This window comes from Dendropsophus ebraccatus, chromosome 2 (assembly GCF_027789765.1).
Source record: "Dendropsophus ebraccatus isolate aDenEbr1 chromosome 2, aDenEbr1.pat, whole genome shotgun sequence".
Taxonomy (NCBI): domain Eukaryota; kingdom Metazoa; phylum Chordata; class Amphibia; order Anura; family Hylidae; genus Dendropsophus; species Dendropsophus ebraccatus.
The window spans coordinates 192,691,970-192,715,833 of NC_091455.1; the positions used below are offsets into that span (position 1 = coordinate 192,691,970).

General features: G+C 43.6%; 1 protein-coding gene across 17 annotated transcripts in view; it reads left to right on the forward strand.

The window, feature by feature from the left end:
* The window catches only part of PARD3 (par-3 family cell polarity regulator), a 458,970-nt gene that overhangs the window by 195,104 nt on the left and 240,002 nt on the right, over nt 1-23,864 (forward strand). For all 17 annotated transcript variants that reach the window (XM_069958961.1, XM_069958945.1, XM_069958951.1 and 14 more), the window contains 2 exons: nt 17,466-17,591; nt 22,169-22,545. In XM_069958961.1, coding sequence (XP_069815062.1) covers nt 17,466-17,591; nt 22,169-22,545 — 503 coding nt within the window. The remainder of the gene's footprint in view (nt 1-17,465; nt 17,592-22,168; nt 22,546-23,864) is intronic.

Below are 23,864 nucleotides of genomic sequence, written 5' to 3' on the forward strand. Positions count from 1 at the left end.
TGGCTTCATCTGTAATTTATAGTCCTTTCCATGGTTATAATCCAGATCTCCAACAAATAGATCAAGTGTAAAGTGTTCATATGTCAGGAGTAAAATGCAGGTGAATTATCGGGTGGAGCCGAGGTTACATATATCTTCCTGCGGGAGTCCTGTATGTTGGCTTTGTTGCCACTTCTGTTGAGCAGGAAGATGAATGCACATATTAAGTAAAATTACACCCATAAATTGCCATTTAAAGACATAACATTCCCGTGAACTTTTCTATCAGCGTTTCTGGTTAGAGTTGATTAAAGGCAAATGACATTTATATTAAAGGCTCTAATCGTGTGCTTTTTAGGCTTGACAAATAGTTGTTATTGCTCTGAAGTCTTCCTGTGCATAATAAATCAGGGGGGGCTTGTCTGCAGCTCACGTTCAGGTAACTTTATGTCTTAGTTTGAGAACCAAATCTTATTAGCGGAGTTTAGATCAAAAACGCTCATTGCCGGGAATGGGAACGCGGCCAAATTGTGCGCTCGGCGGCAGCAACCTTTTAAAAGTTTTCATTTGGAATTTTCACTTTGACTGTTTCAGGATAGAACAAATGATAAAATACCACGAAAGGTTAAATTTACAAGGGCGAAACTTTCTGATGTTCCGTATTTTGTGTAGTTGTCAGAACTGACAGAAAGTGAGGATACTTTAAAGAGAACCTGTCAGGTGATTTATGCTGCCCTGTCGGAGAGAAGCCGAGCTCTCTGATATATGGGATATGGAGCAGTGGAATGGAGAGTACGTCCTAACAGGACTCCTAGGGAGAGACGGCAAGAGGTCTGCTTACACTACCTACTCAGTGCGATTGACAGCCATCTCTGTTCCAAAATGATAAAGAAAACTGTCTATCACTGTGTATGGGTTGGGCAAGCAGGACTCTTACCATCTCCCCTATGAGTCCTGCTACAGTTCATATACACCTATATATCACAGAGCTTTGCATCTCTTTTTTTTCATACGAAGGGCAGAATAAATCACTCCATGTATTCATTTGTAGTTCCCCACTAGTCACCTGCTCCATGACCACAAAAATAAGACACTTTAGAAGCTCTAGCGTACATGTTGTCACCTGTATTTCTGACTAGTATATCAACCTTAGATTAGGTATCGTACCTCTTCCTATCTGTAACTCTTGCCTGGGATTTTCGTAACAAACAATGACGCAATTATAAGATTCGCGCAATCCAAATCGGAAAGCAAAACGGCCTTATAAAGACTAAGCAAGTCGACAGCTGACATTGATATTGGAATATGGGGTTTAGATTCAGCGAGTCCTAAGGCAGATATCGCCCCATTCTGTAGGGCCGGCTGAATTCTGGCATATGTAGGTTAACCTGAAATCGTTCACCGTATTACACAGAACGAAAGTCGTTAGTTATGATCGTTACTACGATCAGGCCCGGATTGGTAATCTGGCAAGCCGGGCAAATGCCCGCTGGGCTGGCCAGATTACCAGTCCGTTGGCCGCCCGGGCTGCATAAAAAAAAAAAAAAATCACTGCCGCGGTCCGCTTCTGCCCGCTCCCGTCACCGCAGCCCGCTCGGTCCACCTCCTGTCACCGGATCACAGCCTCTGCCCCCTCCGGTCACTGCAGCCCGCTCGGCCCGCCCCTGACGTGCACCGCTAATCCAATCAACGTGGAGCAGTGTGGGGCCGCTGCGGCCGGCCGTGGAACGCCGGGGCGGGCCGAGCGGGCTGCGGTGACTGTAGCGGGCAGAGGCTGTGATCAGGTGACAGGAGGCGGGCCGAGCGGGCTGCGGTGACCGGAGCGGGCAGAGGCGGGCTCCGGTGACAGGATGCGGACCGAGCGGGCTGCGGTGACCGAGGCGGGCTCCGGTGACAGGAGGCGGACCGAGCGGGCTGCGGTGATAGGAGGTAACAGGAGCGGGCTGCAGAGACCGGGGGCCATCTATAAAGGAGGGGGGAGAAGAGAGAGGGGGGCCATCTATAAAGTAGGGGGGAGAAGAGAGAGGGGGGCCATCTATAAAGTAGGGGGGAGAAGAGAGAGGGGGGCCATCTATAAAGGAGGGGGGAGAAGAGAGAGGGGCCATCTATAAAGTAGGGGGGAGAAGAGAGAGGGGCCATCTATAAAGTAGGGGGGAGAAGAGAGAGGGGGCCATCTATAAAGGAGGGGGGAGAAGAGAGAGGGGGCCATCTATAAAGGAGGGGGGAGAAGAGAGAGGGGGGCATCTATAACAGAGGGGGTCATCTATAAGGGAGGGGGAGAAGAGAGAGGGGGCCATCTATAAAGGAGGGGGGAGAAGAGAGAGGGGGCCATCTATAAAGGAGGGGGGAGAAGAGAGAGGGGGGCATCTATAACAGAGGGGGGCATCTATAACAGAGGGGGGCATCTATAACAGAGGGGGGCATCTATAAGAGAGGGGGGATAAGAGAGAGGGGGCCATCTATAAGGGGGCTACATAGAGGGATGCATATACAATAAGGGGGTCACATAGAGTCAGCCTACCCACTAAATGAGGGTGTAAAGGGGACAGTTCAGATGTGCAGTTAGTATAGAGATGAGGATGGTGTCAGAGTGAGGAGCCTAATATGTCTGTCTGCGGTGGGATTAGTCAGTATGCGGTGGGATTAGTCAGTATGCGGTGGTATTAGTCAGTGTGTGGTGGTATTAGTATGTGGAGGTGTCAGTCAGTATGCTGTGATATTAGTTAGTATGTGGTGGTATTAGTTAGTATGCGGTGACATTAGTCAGTATGCGGTGGTATTAGTCAGTATGCAGTGGTATTAGTCAGTATGTGGTGGTATTAGTTAGTATGTGGTTGTATTAGTCAGTATGCGGTTGCATTAGTCAGTATGCGTAGGTATTAATCAGTATGTGGTGGTATTAATCAGTATGTGGTGGTATTAGTCAGTATGTGGTGGTATTAGTCAGTATGTGTTGGTGGTTTTAAACTGAGCACAGTGACCGGGCCAGAAGCAGTCTGTCTCTGTACACTGTGTAATGGTGATGACCTGTAACTGCAGCTCAGCTACATAGTACAGAGACAGAAGCTTCTGACCCCATTTACTGTGTTATTATCTGTAATTCCAGTCATGGCCGTGATGATACATGTAGCCGTGCTGCACTCACAACATCCTCTCATAACTTATCACCGCACAGTGAGTGGGCCTGTGTGCTCGGAAATGCCAGGGCTGATTTTTAGTCCCAGTCCGGCCCTGACTACGATCGTTATTGCGATCGTTACTATGATCGTTTATTCTTTCTGTTTACAACAAAACAATGGACAATGTGCAATTACACTGAACGATTAACGAATGTGGAATTACAACAATTAGCGAACGATTAACAATTTTAGTTGCAGATCTAAATCCGCGATCAATGAAATGCGAACGATTTGCCTGCAATTACACAGAACGATTATCATTTAAATTTGAACGATATAGCAATTATTAGCACGATAATCGTCCCATGTAATAGGGCCCTAAGTCTGACTTCAGCTGCCAATGTATGTTTGGGTGGAAGCAAAGAGCCAGACTTTTTCTCTCTCTACGCTGTAGTAAAGGGTGGTCATTAGAAATGAGCGAACTTTAAGATCTCTCGGTTTCGTCTGAACTCGAACATGCAGCATTTGATTAGGCTAAAGAAGTTGAAAGCAGCCAAAAGGCTGTATTGCTATTTTCCAGGACTCCCCTAGGGCTGCATCCAACTACTTCAGCAACTGTTAATCAAATGCCGCACGTTCAGGTTTCCTCATCTCTAATGGCCATCGATCCCTTACCCTTGCGTGATTTGCTGGCTTGGAAAGTTTAGGATGGTTGCAAAAGGCATGCACACTTTTTATCCTATACGTTAATATATGTGCATCTTAAGAAGATGTAGGCTCTCCTAATATTAGATATATACTGAAATAATCCCTGAGCAACATTTCCTAAAACTTAGTATTAAATTCTACTGAAACTTTAAATGAAGAACTGGTCATCTTCCTGAACATTATATTGATACCATATACCACACCATCAGAACAAGTAAGATGATTGGCAGATCCTAAAGATTACCCAATCTGCCAACTCTACCCCAGTTGCTTATGGTGGCATAGAAGGTGCCATGTACGGGGGGAATCTGGTCTCCAGCTATCCCTCCCGTGTGGCTGACAGTCTCCCGATCTACCCCTGTACTGGGAGGGATCTGGTCTCCAGCTATCCCTCCCGTGTGGCCGACGGTCTCCCGATCTACCCCTGTACGGGAGGGATCTGGTCTCCAGCTATCCCTCCCGTGTGGCCGACAGTCTCCCGATCTACCCCTCTACTGGGAGGGATCTGGTCTCCAGCTATCCCTCCTGTGTGGCTGACTGTCTCCCGATCTACCCCTGTATCGGCCATGAAACCTAATTGATTCATAAGTAAATCTGTAGATGCATAGAGATGAGCCGAACACAAACACCCACAGATCACTCAAGGTCTCTCCGAACACTGATCTAAATACTGTAATTTATTATGATTCATATGTTTTCCGCTGACAGGAATACAATGTTTTCTAAATGGTTTTTTAGTAAATGCATTTCTTAGTGTGTTTTTTCCCCCTTCCAATAACCGGAACGTGTTGTCAGAGGTGATTTTACACTCGTATAATAAGAACTATATTTATCTCCGCACTCTTTTTTGTCTTTCGCTCACATTGTTATGCCTAGTAGAGTCAGTTCTGTGCCGGAGCGCAGGCGGGTTTATTTTCAGAGTTACCATGTTCCTCTAAGTGCACTTAAGTATAGACCTTTATGTACAGGAAATTAGTCTTTCTCCCTCCCAACTTCCTTGTAGCAATACGAAGAACTGCAGAGAGTACATTTCTGCATAGAACACTGGCAATATGGAACGACTGTGGATAAAGTCATATAGGGAGCGACCTACTGAGAACTTGGATCAAGTATATTACACCAAAGTATAGACTTAAATCCTTTAGCCATCCCTCTATTAAAGGAGAAGTCCGAAAACTTTTATTAAAGTACAGCTGAACACAGATTGATCAGCTTTAAAGGGGTGGTTCACAATTTATTTATTTATTTTTTTAAAACTCAACTGGCACCAGAAAGTGCCAGAGATTTCAGCTGCTGTATGTCCTGCAGAAAGTGGTGTATTCTCTCCAGTCTGACACAGTGCTCTCTGCTGCCCCCTCTGTCCATGTCAGGAAATGGAAGACTTGTGATTTTATTTAATAGAAGTAAGTTCTTTCCGGCACCTGGTGATTTGAAAGAATTTTTTTGGGGTGGACTACCCCTTTAACCCTTGGCAATAAGCTTTTATCACCAGATACAGCTAATGATTTCCATTGCAGCAGCCACTATAGGGAAATGAAGCATTACATGATAGCAGTTTCAATAAATAAGCAACCATATGATATATGGGTCAACTCTGTCTTTTAGAGCAGGACCTTCTGTCCCTTCTGACACATGATGGGTGGTGAGCCTAAAGAAGATGTCTCTTCAAGACGTCCATATGATATCTGCTCCAGTGCCGATACTATAGTGTTGCTAACCAGCCTTAATTTTCTTGGAGTGCTGACGTATCATACGTCCACGCGACCATTGCTGCCAATCACTGGGCTCAGTGCTGATGCCATCCTACTGCTTGCGATCTGACGCTGCTGAGGCCAGCGATTGTTGGCAGCCGTCATGTGGATGCCCAGCGTGTTACCGCTGCAGGAAAAGAACTGCAAAACAGCAGGACTTGTCAGAGCTGGAGAGACCAATGTTATTACTGATGTAGAGGTTTCTTCTCATATAACGTTTCTTGTGTGTGCTGGAACCAAGAGTTTGTGAAGCCTGAAATGCGTCGGAGTTCCTCGATGTCTTGCCCTGTGTCCGTGGTTTTCATGGGAAACATAAAAATTTTGAATAATTCTTAAAAGTTTTATTGCGCCCCCCCCCCCCCCCCCCCCCCATTGGATCTGGATCTTCTTGCTGTTAGACACTGCATGTCACCTTTCGGACGTTTTCCTGCATATAAGAAAGGTAGTTTTGCCCTTCCGAAACTAAGAAAGCTTAATGGAGATTTGAGTTTGTGTTTTAGGGGAATTTCTGAAATACATCCCCCTCCCATACCTGTTCTTCCATTATATAAAGCATAAATAAATGTAATCTTTTTGTCATCATGACAAACCAACTCTTCTAAGGAGCCTCAGATCATGAAGAATCCTCTTCATTAGCTTTAGCGTTTTCCTGAAATCCGACCATCTGCAGAGGAATTGAGACAGTCTGTATTATTTTTCTTGAAGACAAGCGATTAATCCAATGATCAGATGGCAGATTACATCTATATGGTTCATTAAATCTTTCCCGACTTTGATCAGAAGAGTCTTGATTTGTAAGAGTGATCCTATGTAACATGATACTGTAGCAAAATGAAAGAGAGACGGCAATCGTGGAAAACGATATACTATAACTATATGGAAGGTTTGATCTTCTCGCTCTGTTCTATTTGCAGGAGATGGAACCGTTTTAGGGTCTAATTGTTGTATGTAACAAAACTACAACCAGTTATTGTCTCCAACCTTATGTCATTTTATTCCCGGCAAACTTTGTTTGTTTTGTTTTTTGTTTAATGCATTCAAGAGTTCATAGAGTAATGTATAGATACCTAATAATAGTATGAGCCTCTAAAGGTAAACTTTTTTTTCCCTATTTGGGAAGGGGACATTAACACCCTGTTGCTTTACACAGTATTAATGGGGCGTAAGGATTTCTTAAAGGGGTATTCCCATCTCCATAACTAAATCTAAAACATTAGGTATTGAAAAGTTAAGAAACTTTGCAATTGGTTCCTATTACCTTTTTAGCACAAGTTTCCTGCTGGGCCCTCTGATGTGTCTACACTAGAGATGAGCGAACCGGGTTCGAGTCGATCTGAACCTGAACGTTCGGCATTTGATTAACTGGGGCTGCTGAACTTGGATAAAGCTCTAAGGTTGTCTGGAAAACATGGATACAGCCAATGACTATATCCATGTTTTCCACATAGCCTTAGGGCTTTATCCAACTTCAGCAGCCACCGCTAATCAAGTGCCGAAAGTTCGGGTTCTGATTGACTGAAGCATGCTCCAGGTTCGCTCATTTCTAGTCTACACATCCCGACAGCTGTTATCAGCAGTGGCCTGGCCAGGCCGATGGATAAGGGCCCTGCTACATGGAGCGATAATCAGCTGAATCGGGCCAATTCGGACGATAATCGCTCTCTGCAATAGAGACAGTGATCGGCCGATCAGCCTGATAACGATTGAATTAACAGTTAATACATTACCTTTCCATGCTCCCGGTCTTCTCCTGCCCTCTGCTCATTTCCCTGTGCTGCACGCTGCAGCTTCAAAGTAGTCTCTGAGCTCACAGGCCACTCAGCCAATCACTGGCTGGGACCTCCGGGGCCAGTGATTGGTCGAGCATCCTGTCAACTCAGAGACTGCTTTGAAGCTGCAGCGTGCAGCATAGGGAAATGAGCAGAGGGCAGGAGAAGACCGGGAGCATGGAAAGGTAGTGTATTAACTGTTTAGGGCAAGGGCTGCATGGACAACTATGTCTGTACAGCCATTGCTATACGATTTTTGAGCTCTGTAATAGGCTCAGTAAACCAGCGCCGATCGTGCAGTCATCAGCCTGTCTACTAGGACCCTAACTACCTTGCCAGATCGAGCATGTAGGCTCCCCTGCTGGCCACCGTAACTGCAGTAATCCATCACACTGACAGCTCCCAGCTCTGTGGAGCTGTCAGAGTTGGTGTAGCTGGGGTCAGCACAGCACAGTGAAGGAGCCGGCCTACAAAGAAAACCAGAAAGTGGCCCAATCTTCAAGCCATGTGCAAGGTAAAAAAAGAGACAACTATAGATATAGATCTTGTAGTCAATCTTGACTGCACTATGACAGTCAAGGGAGGGAATGGTTGTGTGCAGCATGTCTTACCCTTGTGCATTGTCCAGCTGGGTATCCATTTTCTAGTGTTTTCATCTGTCAGGCATATGTCAATGTGACTTGAGCTGAAGATACTACAATACATATGGGAATCAACTGGTGTAAATTACACACACACTCAAGCTTACCAGTATCAGCCGCTGTATGTCCTGCAAAAAGTGGTGTATTCTTTCCAGTCTGACACAGTGCTCTCTGCTGCCACCTCTGTCCATGTCAGGAACTGTCCAGAGCAGAAGAAATCCCCATAGAAATCCTCTCCTGCTTTGGACAGTTCTTTTCATGGACAGGTGGTAGCAGAGAATGCTGTGTTAGACCACTTCCTCCAGGGTATACAGCAGCTGGTAAGTACTGCAAGATTTTTAAATAAAAAGTAATTTACAAATCTATTACTTTCTATTACCAGTTGATTAAACAAAAAAAATTATAATTCCCCCCCCCCCCACCCCCCTCTTTTTTAAATGGGCCCAAACCAGATTGATTTAATGGCCTAGCTTGTTTGGCTTTTTTTTTTTTCCAATAAGAATTTCTTGGTTGCAGGTATATTTTTCTTGCCTTAGATTGTATGCCCCACTATGTTATATAATTCTCCTTCAAAGAAACTTTAACAATCATCCAAGCCTCTTCCATGCTTCGTTTTGTAGCTGGAAAAAAAAAAGTTTAACATTAAGAAATTGAAATGCTGACAATCTGCGCCTTTCACTGACAATTGGTCGTAACCAAAGTTGCGCTCCACATGGGGCGAGCAGTTGTGTGAGAAATGAGACTCAGCGGGGCCCGTGCTGTTAGCGCAATCACTACATCACTTTGTGGATGCATTCGATAGGTGTAATGGAAAGCCAAATTCCTCCGCTTAAGGCATGTACTTATCCCAGTATTGTTTTAGATAAATGTCTTCCCAACCTCTAAATTGTGATTAGTGAGCGTCCTAGGGAAAAAAAACAAATGTAATATGCTCTCGGTAAACACCAAACGCGCTCTCTAAATCCTCCCTGATTGTCCGTAATTTAGCTGAATTCTGTCTTGGAATCTCTGCGGGGTTTTTTGTTCATTTATTGAATCGTATTTTTTTCTCTTTTTTTCATTTTTTCTTTTTTTTGTACCTTGTCTGTTATTTAAAAGAGTTGTTTTCAATTTTTCCCCTCACCTCCTGGCTCCGCTTATTTATCTCCTCCGATCGGTAATCATTGACTGGCTTTTCAGTATAATAATTGTTTGTGTGTCAGTATGCGCAGCGTATTTTTACTGCTTGTAATGGGAGCTCGCATTACATAAACCTCGAAATCTGGTCTAATTTATTATCAATGGACTATACGACATAGCCGCAGGACTGGTATATATGGGGGGTGTTATGGTTTCATTGATTGGTTTGTTGTTGTTCATCGCCACTCACATGGATACTGAATAGGTAATAACGTACAACCAAGGTCTGTAGCTCTTCAGCCTCTTTTCAATGACCATTCCCAGCATCCTCTAAAACAGGCGTAAGGAACCTTGGCTCTCCAGCTGTTGCTAAACTACAGCTCCCATCATGTCTGAACCTTGGCTTTCCATGCATGATGGGAGTTGTAGTTTTGCACTTGTATTATTAGCAATTAATACATAACATATTGAATAAATACATAGCAGAAAACAATACCACTACAAGAGAGCTAAGGAAGAGCAGCAAATACATAGGCCCTTATACAGACTGTCTAAGGTTGCCAATAGCAACAATACTAGAGATGAGTGAACTTCGAGCATGCTAGAGTCTATCCGAACCCGAGCATTCGGCATAGCGGGGGCTGCTGAACTTGGATAAAGCTCTAAGGCTATGTGGAAAACATATCCATGTATTAATGTTTTCCAGACAGCTTAAGAGCTTTATCAAGCTTCAGCAGCCCCCGCTATGCCGAATGCTCTGGTTCGGATAGACTCTAGCATGCTCGAGGTTCGCTCATCTGTAAACAATACATTTCCAGACGCCTGAAAATAAATACCGTTCTGGGCCATTACATGAACGTAGCCTAAGGCTTTATCCATGTTTTCCAGGAACCTCTAACACGGTGTCCATCGTCTCCATTATTAGATGCGGAGGGTTCGGACGAATGTTGCAAAACTTTTGGCAGGTCTGCTCATCACTACCTTTTATCTTTTTTTCCCTGGCCCATAAAACTCCATACACCAAGAGGCCTCCCCAAAAAGACACCTTAAAGCAGGCATGGGGAACCTTCGGCCCTCCAGCTGTTACAAAACTACAATACCCATCATGCTTGGACAGCCAAAGCGAAGCTTTGATCCGGGCATGATGGGCATTGTAGTTTTGCAACAGCTGGAGGGATGAAGGTTCCCCAGCCCTGCCTTAAAGGATTATCTCCTGGTCAGCAACGTGTTCTTTACTAGCTAGAAGCAAGAATCCTGAAACGGTTGTCTACAGGTAGATACTTTTCCTTCTGGAGGAGATTTAGACTTGCCTGCTTAAGGGGATAAGCATTCGGATACACTGACGTGGCACCCAACAGGTGACACTAGAGAGTACAATACTATAAATGACATCCTTTCTTCCCTGGAAGCATTGCCTGGAGTGTGAGACTGCCTACACCACCTTGGCCACCTGTCCCCAAAGACATAGATTGTCCACCAAGTCCCAGAGTTGGAAATCGGTGATAAATGACTCTGACTCTGCAAAAGTCTAAAGGGCCTATTACACGGGTCGTTTAGAGGAGCAAACAAGCGCTCTCAGCGCTCGTTTGCTCCTTGTTCCCCGCTCGCTGCCGCCGCTATTCAACGTGGCTGCAGTGAGCAGGTGAGTGTGGGAGGGGCGGCGGGGGGCTGCCCGGGTTATCGCTGATCGTCCGGGCAGCCCATAGGATACAGCAGCGTCTGCTGCCGATGCTCCTATTCAACGGAGCGACGACAGCAGATCGCTGCTATATCAGTCGCTTGTTTTTCAACATGTTGAAAAACAAGCGATTGCAACGATCAGCAGACATGAACGATGTCTGCTGATTGTTGCACTCTATTCCACGGGATGATTATCGCCCGTAGAGGCTGATATCGGCCGAATACAGACAATAATCGTTCCGTGGAATAGGGCCTTTAAGCGCTGCCCCCTTTTTGTAACGTTAACACTCTCTGTATTAATATGGTGGTTTTATGTGGTGTAAATGTATTCTCGCCTGATAATTAGTCTAAATTTGTTGGTAAATCTGCCACATTCTGTCATCTTAATATCAGACTTGTTCTTCACACATTACTGCATTGCATATTATAAGCAGATATTAGAGTTACATCTATGGTTGTGTGCCAACTCCTTATCCAGATCAGATTTCTGGTTCTACCAAGAGGTGGTCTTCTTGAAAAGGGGTTCACTGTGTATTTTTAACTCTTAAAAGGGTTTTCCCATGTCATTAAGTTATACTTACTACCAGTAAGGAAAAATTAGCAGATCGATGGGGTTCAACCACACAAGGACCATGTTATCCAAGCAAATGTAGTTTGACGCTCTTAGGGTCTTATTAGAGCAGTCATGTCAAACTCTGGCCCATGGTGCCATTATTTTTGGCCCGCCAGGCAATTCAGAGTTTGAATTACATCTAGCCCTCCATGGCTACTATATAAGAGACTATGGGTAAGGGCTGGCTACTATATGAGACTACTGGGGAGGGCTGGCTGCCATATGAGACTACAGGGGAGGGCTGGCTACTGTATAAGACTATGGGGGGGGGGGCTGGCTATTATATAAGAGACTACTGGGGAGGGCTGGCTACTATATGAGACTATGGGGGAGGGCTGGCTACTATATGAGACTATGGGGGAGGGCTGACTAATATATAAGAGAATACTGGGGAGGGCTGGCTGCCATATGAGACTACAGGGGAGGGCTGGCTACTATATAAGACTATGGGGGGGGCTGGCTATTATATAAGAGACTACTGGGGAGGGCTGGCTATTATATAAGAGACTACTGGGGAGGGCTGTCTACTATATGAGACTATGGGGGAGGGCTGTCTACTATATGAGACTATGGGGGAGGGCTGACTAATATATAAGAGAATACTGGGGAGGGCTCGCTGCCATATGAGACTACAGGGGAGGGCTGGCTACTGTATAAGACTACAGGGGAGGGCTGGCTACTGTATAAGACTATGGGAGAGGGCTGCCTACTATATGGGACTGGTTATTATTTGGGCACTATTGGAAGGGCTGGCTAATATGTGGGTCAATTTTGGTGAGGATGGCTACTATATGGGGTAATATTGGGGGAGGTTGGCTGTTACATGGGTTGGGATTTAATCATGTCATAGCAATTTATGTCATTTATCATAGTGCACAACGCTGGGAGACACACACCATTGATAGTGGCAGTGTTCACGCTTCATTTATTATCAAGGTTGGCCCATGACTTTGTCCAATTTTAAAATTTTGGCCCACTGTGTATTTGAGTTTGACACCTCTGTATTAGAGTATTAGACGAAGTGATTTTTACCGAATGACGACCGCAAACGAGATTATCGTTAACATGAGATTACCATATTACACAGAACTATAGTCGTTACTACGATCCTTTACACCAGCTGATCCCAGCAAAAGAATGAACAATGTGCAATTACACTGAACAATCAATGAACGAATGCGAAATTACAGCGAACTATTAGCGAATGATTAACAATAATTTTAGGGTCCGATCTAAATTAATGATCAGTGACACGTATGTTTTTTCGATCAATGCCTGCAATTACAAAGGACGATAATTGATATACCGATTTTCCGCACAATAATTGTTGCGTGTAATAGGGCCCTTACACTCATCCAAAAGCTTTTGATGATTTACCATTTTTCCTACTTCCTAGCAGTATCCCTGTAGAGTGTATGGGATATTGGTTACCCTCTCTATAACCTTATAGTGGTAAAGTGCGGTATAATAAGTGCTCAGATCATTTAGATGTCAGTAACAGAGGACTTTCACTGTCAGGTTAACGTTTTGCTTGTCAGAATTTGGAAACTTTTCTTTATTCTTTTTTTTCCCCCATTGCCCATGGGCCCCCTGTGGTTTCATCTCTTTTATGCTCATTCTATTAACTTTTGATTGATTTTTGTTCTCTTTGTGATTTCCAAAGGATTACGCAAGAAAGCTCTCCTGACTGTGTGGATTTGCTCTACTTACAGAGACTTAGGAGAGGCGATCAACCCTTCATGTGGTGTGAAGCCTGTGTCTTTGCGGCACACATTGGAAGCAGATCCAATAATCTATTACTTCTCTATTTGTCTTTTATAACGTTAGTAGCGCATTCCTGTGGTCGGGGTACCCCTTGCCGGGAAACGCCCTGTCTGGGTTCTTCTCTCTTACTGTAAGGATTTATTTTCATCACATCTGGGATAAAATCATGGATAGACCTCAGTTCTAAGTTAGAAATGAAAGTTTATTTTCACTCTGTTCTGGGATTAGTCCGTTCTCTGGTATAGATTGTGCAGCGTGACATCTATCAGAGCATAACTAAGGACACCTGCATGAGATTATTAGGTCTCCGCTCAGAATACTGTATACCCTAACTACTCATCAGTGTATGCAGATTGAGGCAAGAGCTTGGTAATACTTTTATTCTTTATGTGCATAAGACAGTGTAGGGAGTCTTTAGGCAACTTTAATATTTAATTTATCTAAAGTTTCCTTGTTTGTTTGTCCCTTTTATTGCCCCTTTAGAGTAGTATTAACTTGTGTGTTGAAAGCTTAACCGTGTTAAACTTAAAATATACAGTTGTTTAACTTTTCCTCTCGGGGTATTGAGCACAGCACAAAACATCACAAACTTTTCTTTGGTATGCCTATTGTAGTGCTGGAAAAAGTACAGTGGTTTGAGCAGGTTGACACTCTGTTTCGAGCTGATGACTTACAGTGCAAGATGGCTTCCGGAGGGAGAAGAGGTTACTGATGCTTTGGGTTTGCAAGGTACTAATGGGCAGAAACGAAAGAAAAATCAGCATAACAGAAAGAAAAGGGTTACATTAAAGGAAACTAATCAGCCCAAATGGGCTGATATGGTTCCCTGAACTGCTGTAAACAGCTCCTGCAGCAGCCGTGGCACATACTGGTCACGGCTGCAGCAGGAGCTGTATACTGGAAAAAAAGGACTTTAATCCGCAGCAGCGGGGAAGTAGTTATCTCGGCGGCTCTCCGCCCGTGTCTAGTCACTACACTCTGCCTGTCAGCGTGCTCGGAGGGATAATTGACAGGCAGAGAGGCCAGTAATACGCTCTGCCTGTCAGCGTGCGCGAAGGCATGATTGACAGGCAGAGAGGCCAGTAACGGACCTCTCTGCCTGTCATTCATCCTCTCCGAGCGCGCTGACAGGCAGAGCACGGTGACTAGATGCGGTCTGGGAGCCGCCCAGATGACTACTTCCTCGTCGCTGCCTGTCACGCACCCGTGGGATTAAAGTCCTTTTTGCCGGGTATACAGCTCCTGCTGCAGCCACGGCCAGTACGTGTTACAGCTGCTGAAGGAGCTGTTTATAGCAGTTCATGGAACCATATCAGCCTGATTGGTCTGATTGGTTCCCTTTAAGCACTGATCTGCTGGGACACTAAAGGGGGGAGGGGCAGATTACACTAAAGCACTGTCAGTTAATAGCAGTAGTTACACTGCTATTTACACAAGGCTACCCTGAGCCTTAGGGCCAGTTCACACGAAGTAAAAGAGGCGGAATTCCGCGATGGAACTCTCCACCGCGGAATCCAGCCAGACTGTGTTATACAGGCTGTCTATGGGAGGGCTCGCACACCTCCGTTCTCCGTGCCCCTCTGCTCAATGAATTGACATGCCAATTCTTTGAGCGGAGAGAGAATGCGCGAGCCCTCCCATAGACAGCCTGTATGACGCTCTGGTGTGGTTCCGCGGTGGAGAGTTTCGTTGCGGAATTCCACCTCTTTTACTCCGTGTGAACTGGCCCTTATGGGTGGTCAGAGACAGGAAGCCTAGACTAAGCTTTAAAGAACAGTTGAGATTACCTTTAGCAGGGGTAGATTGGTTAAGATTACATGTACATAGCCCAGGCTTTCTTAGGTTCTTTTCTTCTTTCCTGAGCTAGCTGTTACCAGAGACAGACCTCCCTTGACAACAGGCAGTGGTTTGCAGATTGTAGGGATGTGAAACCCTTAGCAGCCAGGACTATAGAGCCGTTTTCTGGAGTAAGGAGACATTTTCGGTTAGTTATTTAGTAATCACAGATATAATAGGAATCACTTTGGCTGTCACATGGTGGGAAGTTTGAAACGGCAGTGACCATTTAGGCTCTTTTGGAAACAAGTTATGTGATTCTTTGTGAAAAGGCAGGGCCCTAATGGCATCCATGTAAGTTGCCACTCAATGTATATATGTGGTACGGTAGCGTAAAGTTTAATATTGACTTTATAAGTTCTTCAGAACACATAGTATATAGTATAGCATTTTAATTATTCAGATTAAAAGTAGAAATAAAAGTAAGAGGTAAGTGAGCCGCTGTGAGTTTATCACCACAGTCGCCCGGAGATGGGATGATCATTGCAAGTGAACCGCTCCTTTTGCATATTACAGGAAGGATTTTATTAGCACCGCCGAGCTTAATATAACAGTACGTTTCCCATAGCTTTATTCTCTGATAACTATCACAAGTGCACCATGTTGCTTTAATTAGGAATATCTCTAGGCTGTAATATCTTCTTTGGACTCTGAAAGCCCCCGGATCTCCAGGAGCGCCCCTCTGTTGCTTTAAATCGATCACTTTCACGCTGTGCCGAGCCATAAAGCTTCAGCTTTAAGATTAAATTTATTAATTTTTCTTTAATGTGTTTTTTTTTTTTTTTTTTTACTGGAATGCAGTCTTTTGTCAGTGTTTGTTTCCTCCATCTTTTTACCGGGACGTAATAAATAGTAGTAACATTTGTAGTGTAGTTTTTACAGGGTTTTACTATAGGATTCTGATTGGATTTTTAGTTTTTAAAACTTATTTGATCGTGTAGTATACATATGTTGTTATAATGTCCTGTAACCCTTGGATTTATAAGTCTTCACTCCTATTGCACTTGAAGCAGAGACCCTGCATTGCACAGCAAGTTTATCTTGGGGTATTTTTCCATCTGTTATTGATTCTGCATGCGTACCAGCATTCTGACCTATATCCTGGTATACTCATTCCTTTCCACAGGGTTAACACATGAAATATAGTCTATAACAGGAACCTTTGGCTCTCCAGCTGTTGCAAAACTACGATTCCCATCATGCCTGGACACCCGAAGCGTTGGTTGTCGACGTGTGATGGGAGTTGTAGTTTTTCAAAGGCTTTAGGACTGCGGGTTCTTTTTCAATAAAAACCTAATTAATAACAAAGATAGTTGGAGGATGACATTGTATGTATGGATCAGGTAGTTTGTCCTAGTCTTCCCCTTTAGTACTTATTGCTTTGTATCACCCCTTTGAACCTTCTTAGGGCACACCTCCAACCTGTAACTCATTGGTATTTGTAAAGTACAACTGCCCCCCCCTCCAATAATGCATTATGATGGGAGTTGTCAATAGCTGGAAAATAGAGACGAGCGAACTTATAGCAAAGCCTGATGGCTTTGCCATTGATGGATCGAGCCCTAGAAAATTACTTGTATCCTTTGCTTTTCCAGACTAATGCAATCGATAGTGTTCTCTCAACTCTATTGGAAAGCCACAGGTTGGAGAACACTGGGCAATAGATTTTTTTTTTATAACTTTACTTGAATGTAATTGTCAATAAATATTTTAAATGATTGTTTACCATCATAAGACATGAGCGAACTTGCTGAAAGTTCGGAAAGTTTGCACAAACCCGAATGATTGATATTTGAATCCCACTGCCTGGATTATTGATTAGAGATGAGCAAACTTGCTAAAAGTTCAGGTTCGCACAAACCCAATCAGCATTTGCCTGAAGTAGGTTGATGCAGCCAAAGGACTGCCTGGAAAACTTGGGTACATTCTTATTGTAGCCATGTTTTCCGGGCAGTCCTATGGCTGCATCCACCTTCTCCAGGCAAATCCTGATCGTGTTAGTGCAAACCCAAACTTTCGGGAAGTTTGCTTATCTCTAATCATCAATAATCATGGTGCCCCCCCCCTCAATTTTTTTTTTACCTATTAGTATAGATAATTATGCATTCTCTTGGTAATAACACCTCTAATAGCTATTACAGTCTAGTTCAGATCCTTGTTGCACAAGTTTTCACACCAGAACATGTGAAGTTGTGCTGTCTAAATGTTCCCAGTGGAAGGAAGTATCACATGATCAGTGCTGTGTTACTACGCTAGATGTTATTTTTACTAATTATTTTAGATAACATGTTACGTGGTAACTGTTTCCGTTACAGATTTTTTCCATACTATTTAATTTGCACTATTCTTAGGTTCATTCAGTTTTGGCACCCTACGAGAGGTTGTTAATATTGTTCATGTATTGTGTGAATATTGCTATTGACACGAGTCATTACTTGCTAGCGGAAATCTTGCATGTGTAATCATTTGCCATCTTAATGTTGCAGAACCCTTGGATTATTAGTAAAACGACTGGAGAAAGGAGGCAAAGCTGAACGGGAGAATCTGTTTCACGAAAACGATTGCATCGTCAGGATTAATAACGGTGACCTTCGCAACAGGAGATTTGAACAGTAAGTGTTGCTTGTAAAACTAGCGAGAAGGGGAAAAAGACTAATATACCTAATGTAGTGGACATTACTATATATATGTAAGTAGGAACTAGTTGACATATTAAAGGAACTGTCCAGGCTTACAAAAAACATGTCTGCTTTCCTCTAGAAACAGCACCACTCTTAACCTCAGTTAGAATGTGATTTTGCATGTCATTTCCATTGAAGGGAATGGAGTTTAAGTGTAATTCGACATACAACCTTAGGACAGATGTGTTGCTGTGCTAATCCTACATAAGTCAGTGGTGGCCTAACACCGTACTACTGATGGGCTAGGATCAGACGGCCGTATGAGTTCCAGGTCTTCTAGCATTATTATTATTATTATTATTATTATTAAGGGTACATTGCTATGTGTTTTTTTTTTTTTTTTACATGAATATACTAGCGCGAGGATGCTGGTGCTGCGGTTCTTTTTTTACCCGCCGCCCGGTTCCCGCTCACGGCGCATATCTTTATTCCCAAGCACCAGTCGGCCATGAAGCACTGGGGTGCGTCCGCCGGCCCCCGGTGTGACAATCTCCCTTCCCTCTGTGATGTAATAGAGCTGCGTCACAGAGGGGAGATCTTCACACTGGGTGACGGCGGGCTGGCCCCCAATGCTTCATGCCTTACCGATGCCGTGTTCGGAAATCAGATGTCGGTTCAAAAAAAGGACTGCGCCACTGGCATTCCTCCATTAGTTGGTTAATGTAAAAAACTCAAAGCGATGTACCCCGGTGGTACATTCACTTTAAAGAAGCACTGTCATGACAAAAACTTTTATCTGTCAGAGAGACATGTCAAAAGTTTTTGATCGTCCACAGGTTAAAGTTCACCACCACCAACAGAACTTCATCTCTCACATTGCACATGAGTGTTTTTGGATGCAGTGGTTGAAAGTGTTTTTTTCTTTTTCCTTATCTTTTGCTCCTTTCGAGTGAGTCAACATTTGTGGTCAATAAATATAACTCTACATCTTAAGATCGATATTCCTTTATTAGAAACCACAAATCATATTTACACGTGGTTATTATCAAGTGGATTATAGTAAATGCCTACCCAGAGCTCAGGACGTAAGCCGTCTCTGACAAGAATTAATGCCAGTGCTTTCTTTTATAGAGCAAAAGTTTTAAAACTATTTTATGACTTCATTAAGCTATTTAGTTTTGCTAAAGAAGCAGACTGGTTACTCCGGGTCAGATCAATAGCCTATATAAAGAACCAGGGGTTCAGCGTGCCCTATCCACATTTATCTTAGTTTTAATACAACAGTCTAACCTGTCATAAAAGAAATGCACGATTTCTCTTAAGTGCTAAAATTGCAGATAAAGTGCAACTATCTAATGCCAGGTTATCAGTATGATTGCTGGATGATCAGCAGCTAGCACCTGCCATAGCGAAACACAGGTTCTAATACAGGCGTTTTATAGGTTATGATTAAATTGCTTAAAAATCTTTCATAGAGAGGAACTTGTCACATTTACATGTGGTTTAATCTTCGGGCAACATGGTCTAAGGAGATGATGAGAAGATTGCGGAGAACTAAAAAAAATAATTCCAGCTCTTCCACGTGTTAGGCTTAGGAGTCCAGTAGGTTACTGACATCTATCTCTATGCAGAATTATACAACAAATAAACATTTTCCTGTAACTACTGCAATACAATGTTATTAAAAGTGTAACTGTTTAAAAAAAAATGTTGAGACCCCCACTGATGGATAGTAGGAACTTCAAGAAGCGTCAAGCCAAGTACTTCTCCCCCATCTCTCTTCTCGTTCAAAAAGACCTGCTGCTATAGAATCCATCTCAGTGATGAGAAAGATGGCAAGAGAAGCGCTTCGCTGAATTCTTCTGCCCATTCTTACTTTTACTTGTAACGTCCAAGTCTGACTGTTCAGACCCATACAGATCGTGAGAACGAGCCGAGAGAAGACCGCTGTGAGTTTGATCCTCTCCCGGCTCTCCGTCACGTGACACCATTTAGGCTCCACATAGGCAAACAGTCTGAGACCAACTAATCATATGACACAGAGCCGGGATAGGATTGCGCTAGGTGCGGCCTTTTCCTGGCTCGTTCTCCCGATCGGTACATGTCAAATGTTTTTACAAATGACTGGTACACTTAAAAGTTTAAATGTCTCATAAATGTCTTCTGCGCTGTTGTATGATATGGCATCTCACTCTCTGGCTCTCCTGTCTTGCTCTGTGCCTCTGTATCTTCATGCTGTCGCCTCCTCCAGAATGATTGACAGCTGGAAGAGTTGGGCAGCCTGAAGATACAACAGGTTGCCAGAGAACACTGGTCGCCACTCATTTGTTTTATTGCACAGCTCCATCTCGGGCCGGGTAAAAGGACCCTTAGTTTTAAGCCCCATGCATACCATAGATATGTTGCTTTGACTGTTGAGATGTCTTTCAGTCTATAATCTGGATGTGCAGGAGACCCAGGTCTCCCATCCCTCTCTTTTCTATGATTTAGGTGAAGAAAGATTTAATATCTAATAAATATCATTGGCTATTCCCATAGGAAGCTCCTGGGTGGTATATGATCTGAGTTCAATCAGAATTTTAATCTTAATGGAGGGACTTTCAAGTTGTTGGTCAATAACATATTTTAGGTTTTAAGAAACTTTTACTTCTATAAAAAAAAATAAAAAAAATCAGCCGTTCCGATCAGCACACCTTCTTGTTGATTTACTTTCCAGATACAAGCCGTGACCCCTTGTTCTAGTTCTTCAGAAATCGTTCCCTCCTAAAACCCTTGCCAACTCTTTTGATGTATTTAACATGTTAGTTAATATTTCAGCTCTAGATCCTGGGAATCGCAGGATGCTGCTGCACTGCCTCTGGCTTCCCGAAGTTTTAGGAGTTCTCAAACATATAGGTTGTCAGCTTGTGTTAGATGTTTCCGCTAAAATATGCAGCTGTCTACCGGTCTGGCCAAACAGTCAGATACAGTAGAGATGGTATACTGCAGTACCCCAAGCATGGACTGAAGGCAGATACTCCTGGAAGTTCAAGGTATCCGACCAGAGACACCTCCATAATAACAAGTGCATGGAAATAAAAACAAAAATCACCACCGGCATTGTGTTATGCCTCCGTTACCTCGCGGCTTTTTTTGAAAGTCTAATATCAACCTTCGTGTGAATTTTTGTTAACAGTTTTGCATAATAATTTTAAAATAAAGATTTGTTAGAATAAAGTATTTAAAGGGGTTGTCCGGCGCTAAAAAATTATTCACAGAATAACACACATTACAAAGTTATACAACTTTGTAATGTGTGTTATGTCTGTGAATGGCCCCCTTCCCCGTGTCCCACCACCCCCACCCGTGTACCCGGAAGTGTGGTGCGCTATACTCACATGTCACGTGCCGACCACGGTCTCCGATCCTCAGCAGTGACGTCTTCTTCGGGCGGACGGCGGATGTTCCCGAGTGCCGGCCGCCCTCTGCAGCGTCATCCGAAGCTCAGCCGCGATTGGCTGAGCATAACTGTGCTCAGCCAATCGCAGCTGATGACGTGGCCGCGTCATCAGCCGTTCAGCCGCGATTGGCTGAGCACAGTTATATAACTTTGTAATGTGTGTTATTCTGTGAATAATTTTTTAGCGCCGGACAACCCCTTTAAAGGGAAGGTCATTCCAAAGGCCAAAAGTAACTCCATTTTGATGTACAACTACAGGAGTGGACGGTCGGGACATGGATTCTACTGTGTTGACAAATTTTTTATGCCATGGTGATGGCTCCTCCGGGAATTCGTGTTGCCTAAGCATAGTAGTCCACTTGACATGGAGGGAGGTGTTGGAATTTGACCGTGGTGATTGTACGGCAGTAGTTGTAATAAATAACCTGGTACCTTCTGCTCTGGCATAGGTTAAAGGGGTACTCCATCAATGTTTTTCCCTTTCAGATTAACTGTTGTCATAAATTTATATAGATTTGTAATTTACTTCTATTTAAAAATTCTCAGGTCTTTCAATACTTATCAGCTACTGTATGTCCTACAGGAAATGGTGTATTCTTTCCAGTCTGACACAGTGTTGTCTGCTGCAACCTCTGTCCATGCCAGGAACTATCAAGAGCAGTTGCAAATCCTCATCGAAAACCCCTCCTGCTCTGGACAGTTCCTGAATTGGACAGAAGTGGCAGCAGAGAGCACTGTGTCAGGCTGGAAAGAATACACCACTTCCTGCAGGACATACAGCAGCTATTAAGTACTGGAAGGCTTGAGATTTTTTAAATAGAAGTAAATTACAAATCTATATAACTTTCTGATACCTGTTGATTTGGATTTTTTTGTTTGTTTGCCGGAGTACCCCTTTAAACTAGCTGCACCATTAATCAGATTTCTTCCTTTGCTTACACGTGCTGATTAATTATGACCAACGAGTGACAGTAAAGTCTTACTTACTTCTCTGTTTTTCTCCATAAATAATTCTCTGTCGCTGTAGTGCCACAAGGCGGACCATTTTGCATAATTAGAAAGCATAATTACGTTCCTAACAATTTCTAGTTTACTAACGTGATTTACTAATCTTATCTCATTTATCCAGAGCTCAGCATATGTTCCGTCAAGCCATGCGCTCTCCCGTGATCTGGTTTCATGTGGTTCCAGCAGCTAACAAAGAACCATACGAACAACTATCCCAAAGCGAGAACAACAGTTACTACTCCAACCAACATGTCCCCGATCCGTACATTGAGAATAGGAATTTCCACAGCCCTGGACCCGAGCAGACACTGCAGAGAGTCCCCCGTCAAGTAAACCAGACAGAGCCTATGGACTCTTACTCACATCTACCTCATACTATCAATACAGCAGGAAAACCACCGACTGGCCTAACGCCATCACCGCAACGTGTCAGCTCTCCTCCACCCACAGGTTTTAGTACCAAAAAAGGAAAGAAGCTATACATACAGCTGAAAAAAGGTAAGATAGGCAATGACACCATTGTTGGCAAACACATACGGATTTTAGATTGAACTGAATTTTTGGTGAATTAAAGAGAGTTCCATTCAGAATATAAAGTGGGAATGTTATGGCGCTGTATCACTGATTCTCTTCTATTTCTGTGCTATTAGAATATATCACCAAGCATTTCCTTTTAATAAATCATCTTTGCAGGATGGTTATATGAACATGGTCACATCTAGTTAATACTTGCATTGGAGCTCTGTTCATGGCCTCTGTTGCAGGTTCCGTTTGGGAGAAGTAAACTGAGCCAACTACATAGCTGACACCTACTGATTCTGAAAGAACCTACGACTTTAATGGTGTCCATTGGGTTTCCGTCTGGTGCCTATCATTTTGCATGATCCCAATGGCTCCGATGCAATTGTGAAATCCCTTATACACAGACTGATTATTGGAGGAATGATCTTATGTAGGAACGCTCGGTTGTTGAACGGCCAATGACCACTTTTGTGTAGGCAATAAAATATGGCTCTGATACAAATGTGAAATCCCTTATACACAGACTGATTATTGGATGAATGATCTTATTTAGGAACGCTCGGTTGTTGAACGACCAATGATGCCTTTTGTGTAGCCAATAAAACATTGTTATCAGCCCTGTGTAATCAACGATGAGGTTAGTGGCCACCCGAACAATGGATGAATCATCCCTATGGTCGCTCTATCTGAATAGCACTGGCCCCTGTATTAAGGCCCTATCCCACACCTAAAAAAAAATTCCACTTCCAGGGGTCAGTAAACCCTGCCCACTAATGTTGCCAAGCCGTGCCCTTATTACATGGTTCTATTCACTGATCAGGGCTCTCCTGCAGTCTAGTGAGCTCCTCAGGGTCCTGCTGCAGTCTCCTCCTCTCCCCTGTGCACTGTGCCCGCCCCCGCAGAACGCTTTCCTATGCACATATATTATCTCTCGCAAGGACTGAGGATAAATTGCAAGTTTTAATTTTTTTAAGTTGGATAACTGTAAGGTATGGACTAAATGATGAGCTAGCTGACCTCCTGAAAAGATGGGAAATTGCCTAAAAAAGTCTATTGTAGATGGATATGTTACAGATGAGCTGAAATCGGCTGATATCTCCTTTTTATAAAAGCCGTTTCTAAACGGATTGCATTTTAATTCACATTTCCAAAAGGCTGTAATACTCGGCAAATCTCAACTTTCAGTGAGTCAGATGTTTTATGGAACGCATCATCTCTTCCCTGATGAATAATCGAAAAGCTAAGACTCCTTGGATTATGAGAGAGAACAGCAGATCATGGGGGGTCACATGACA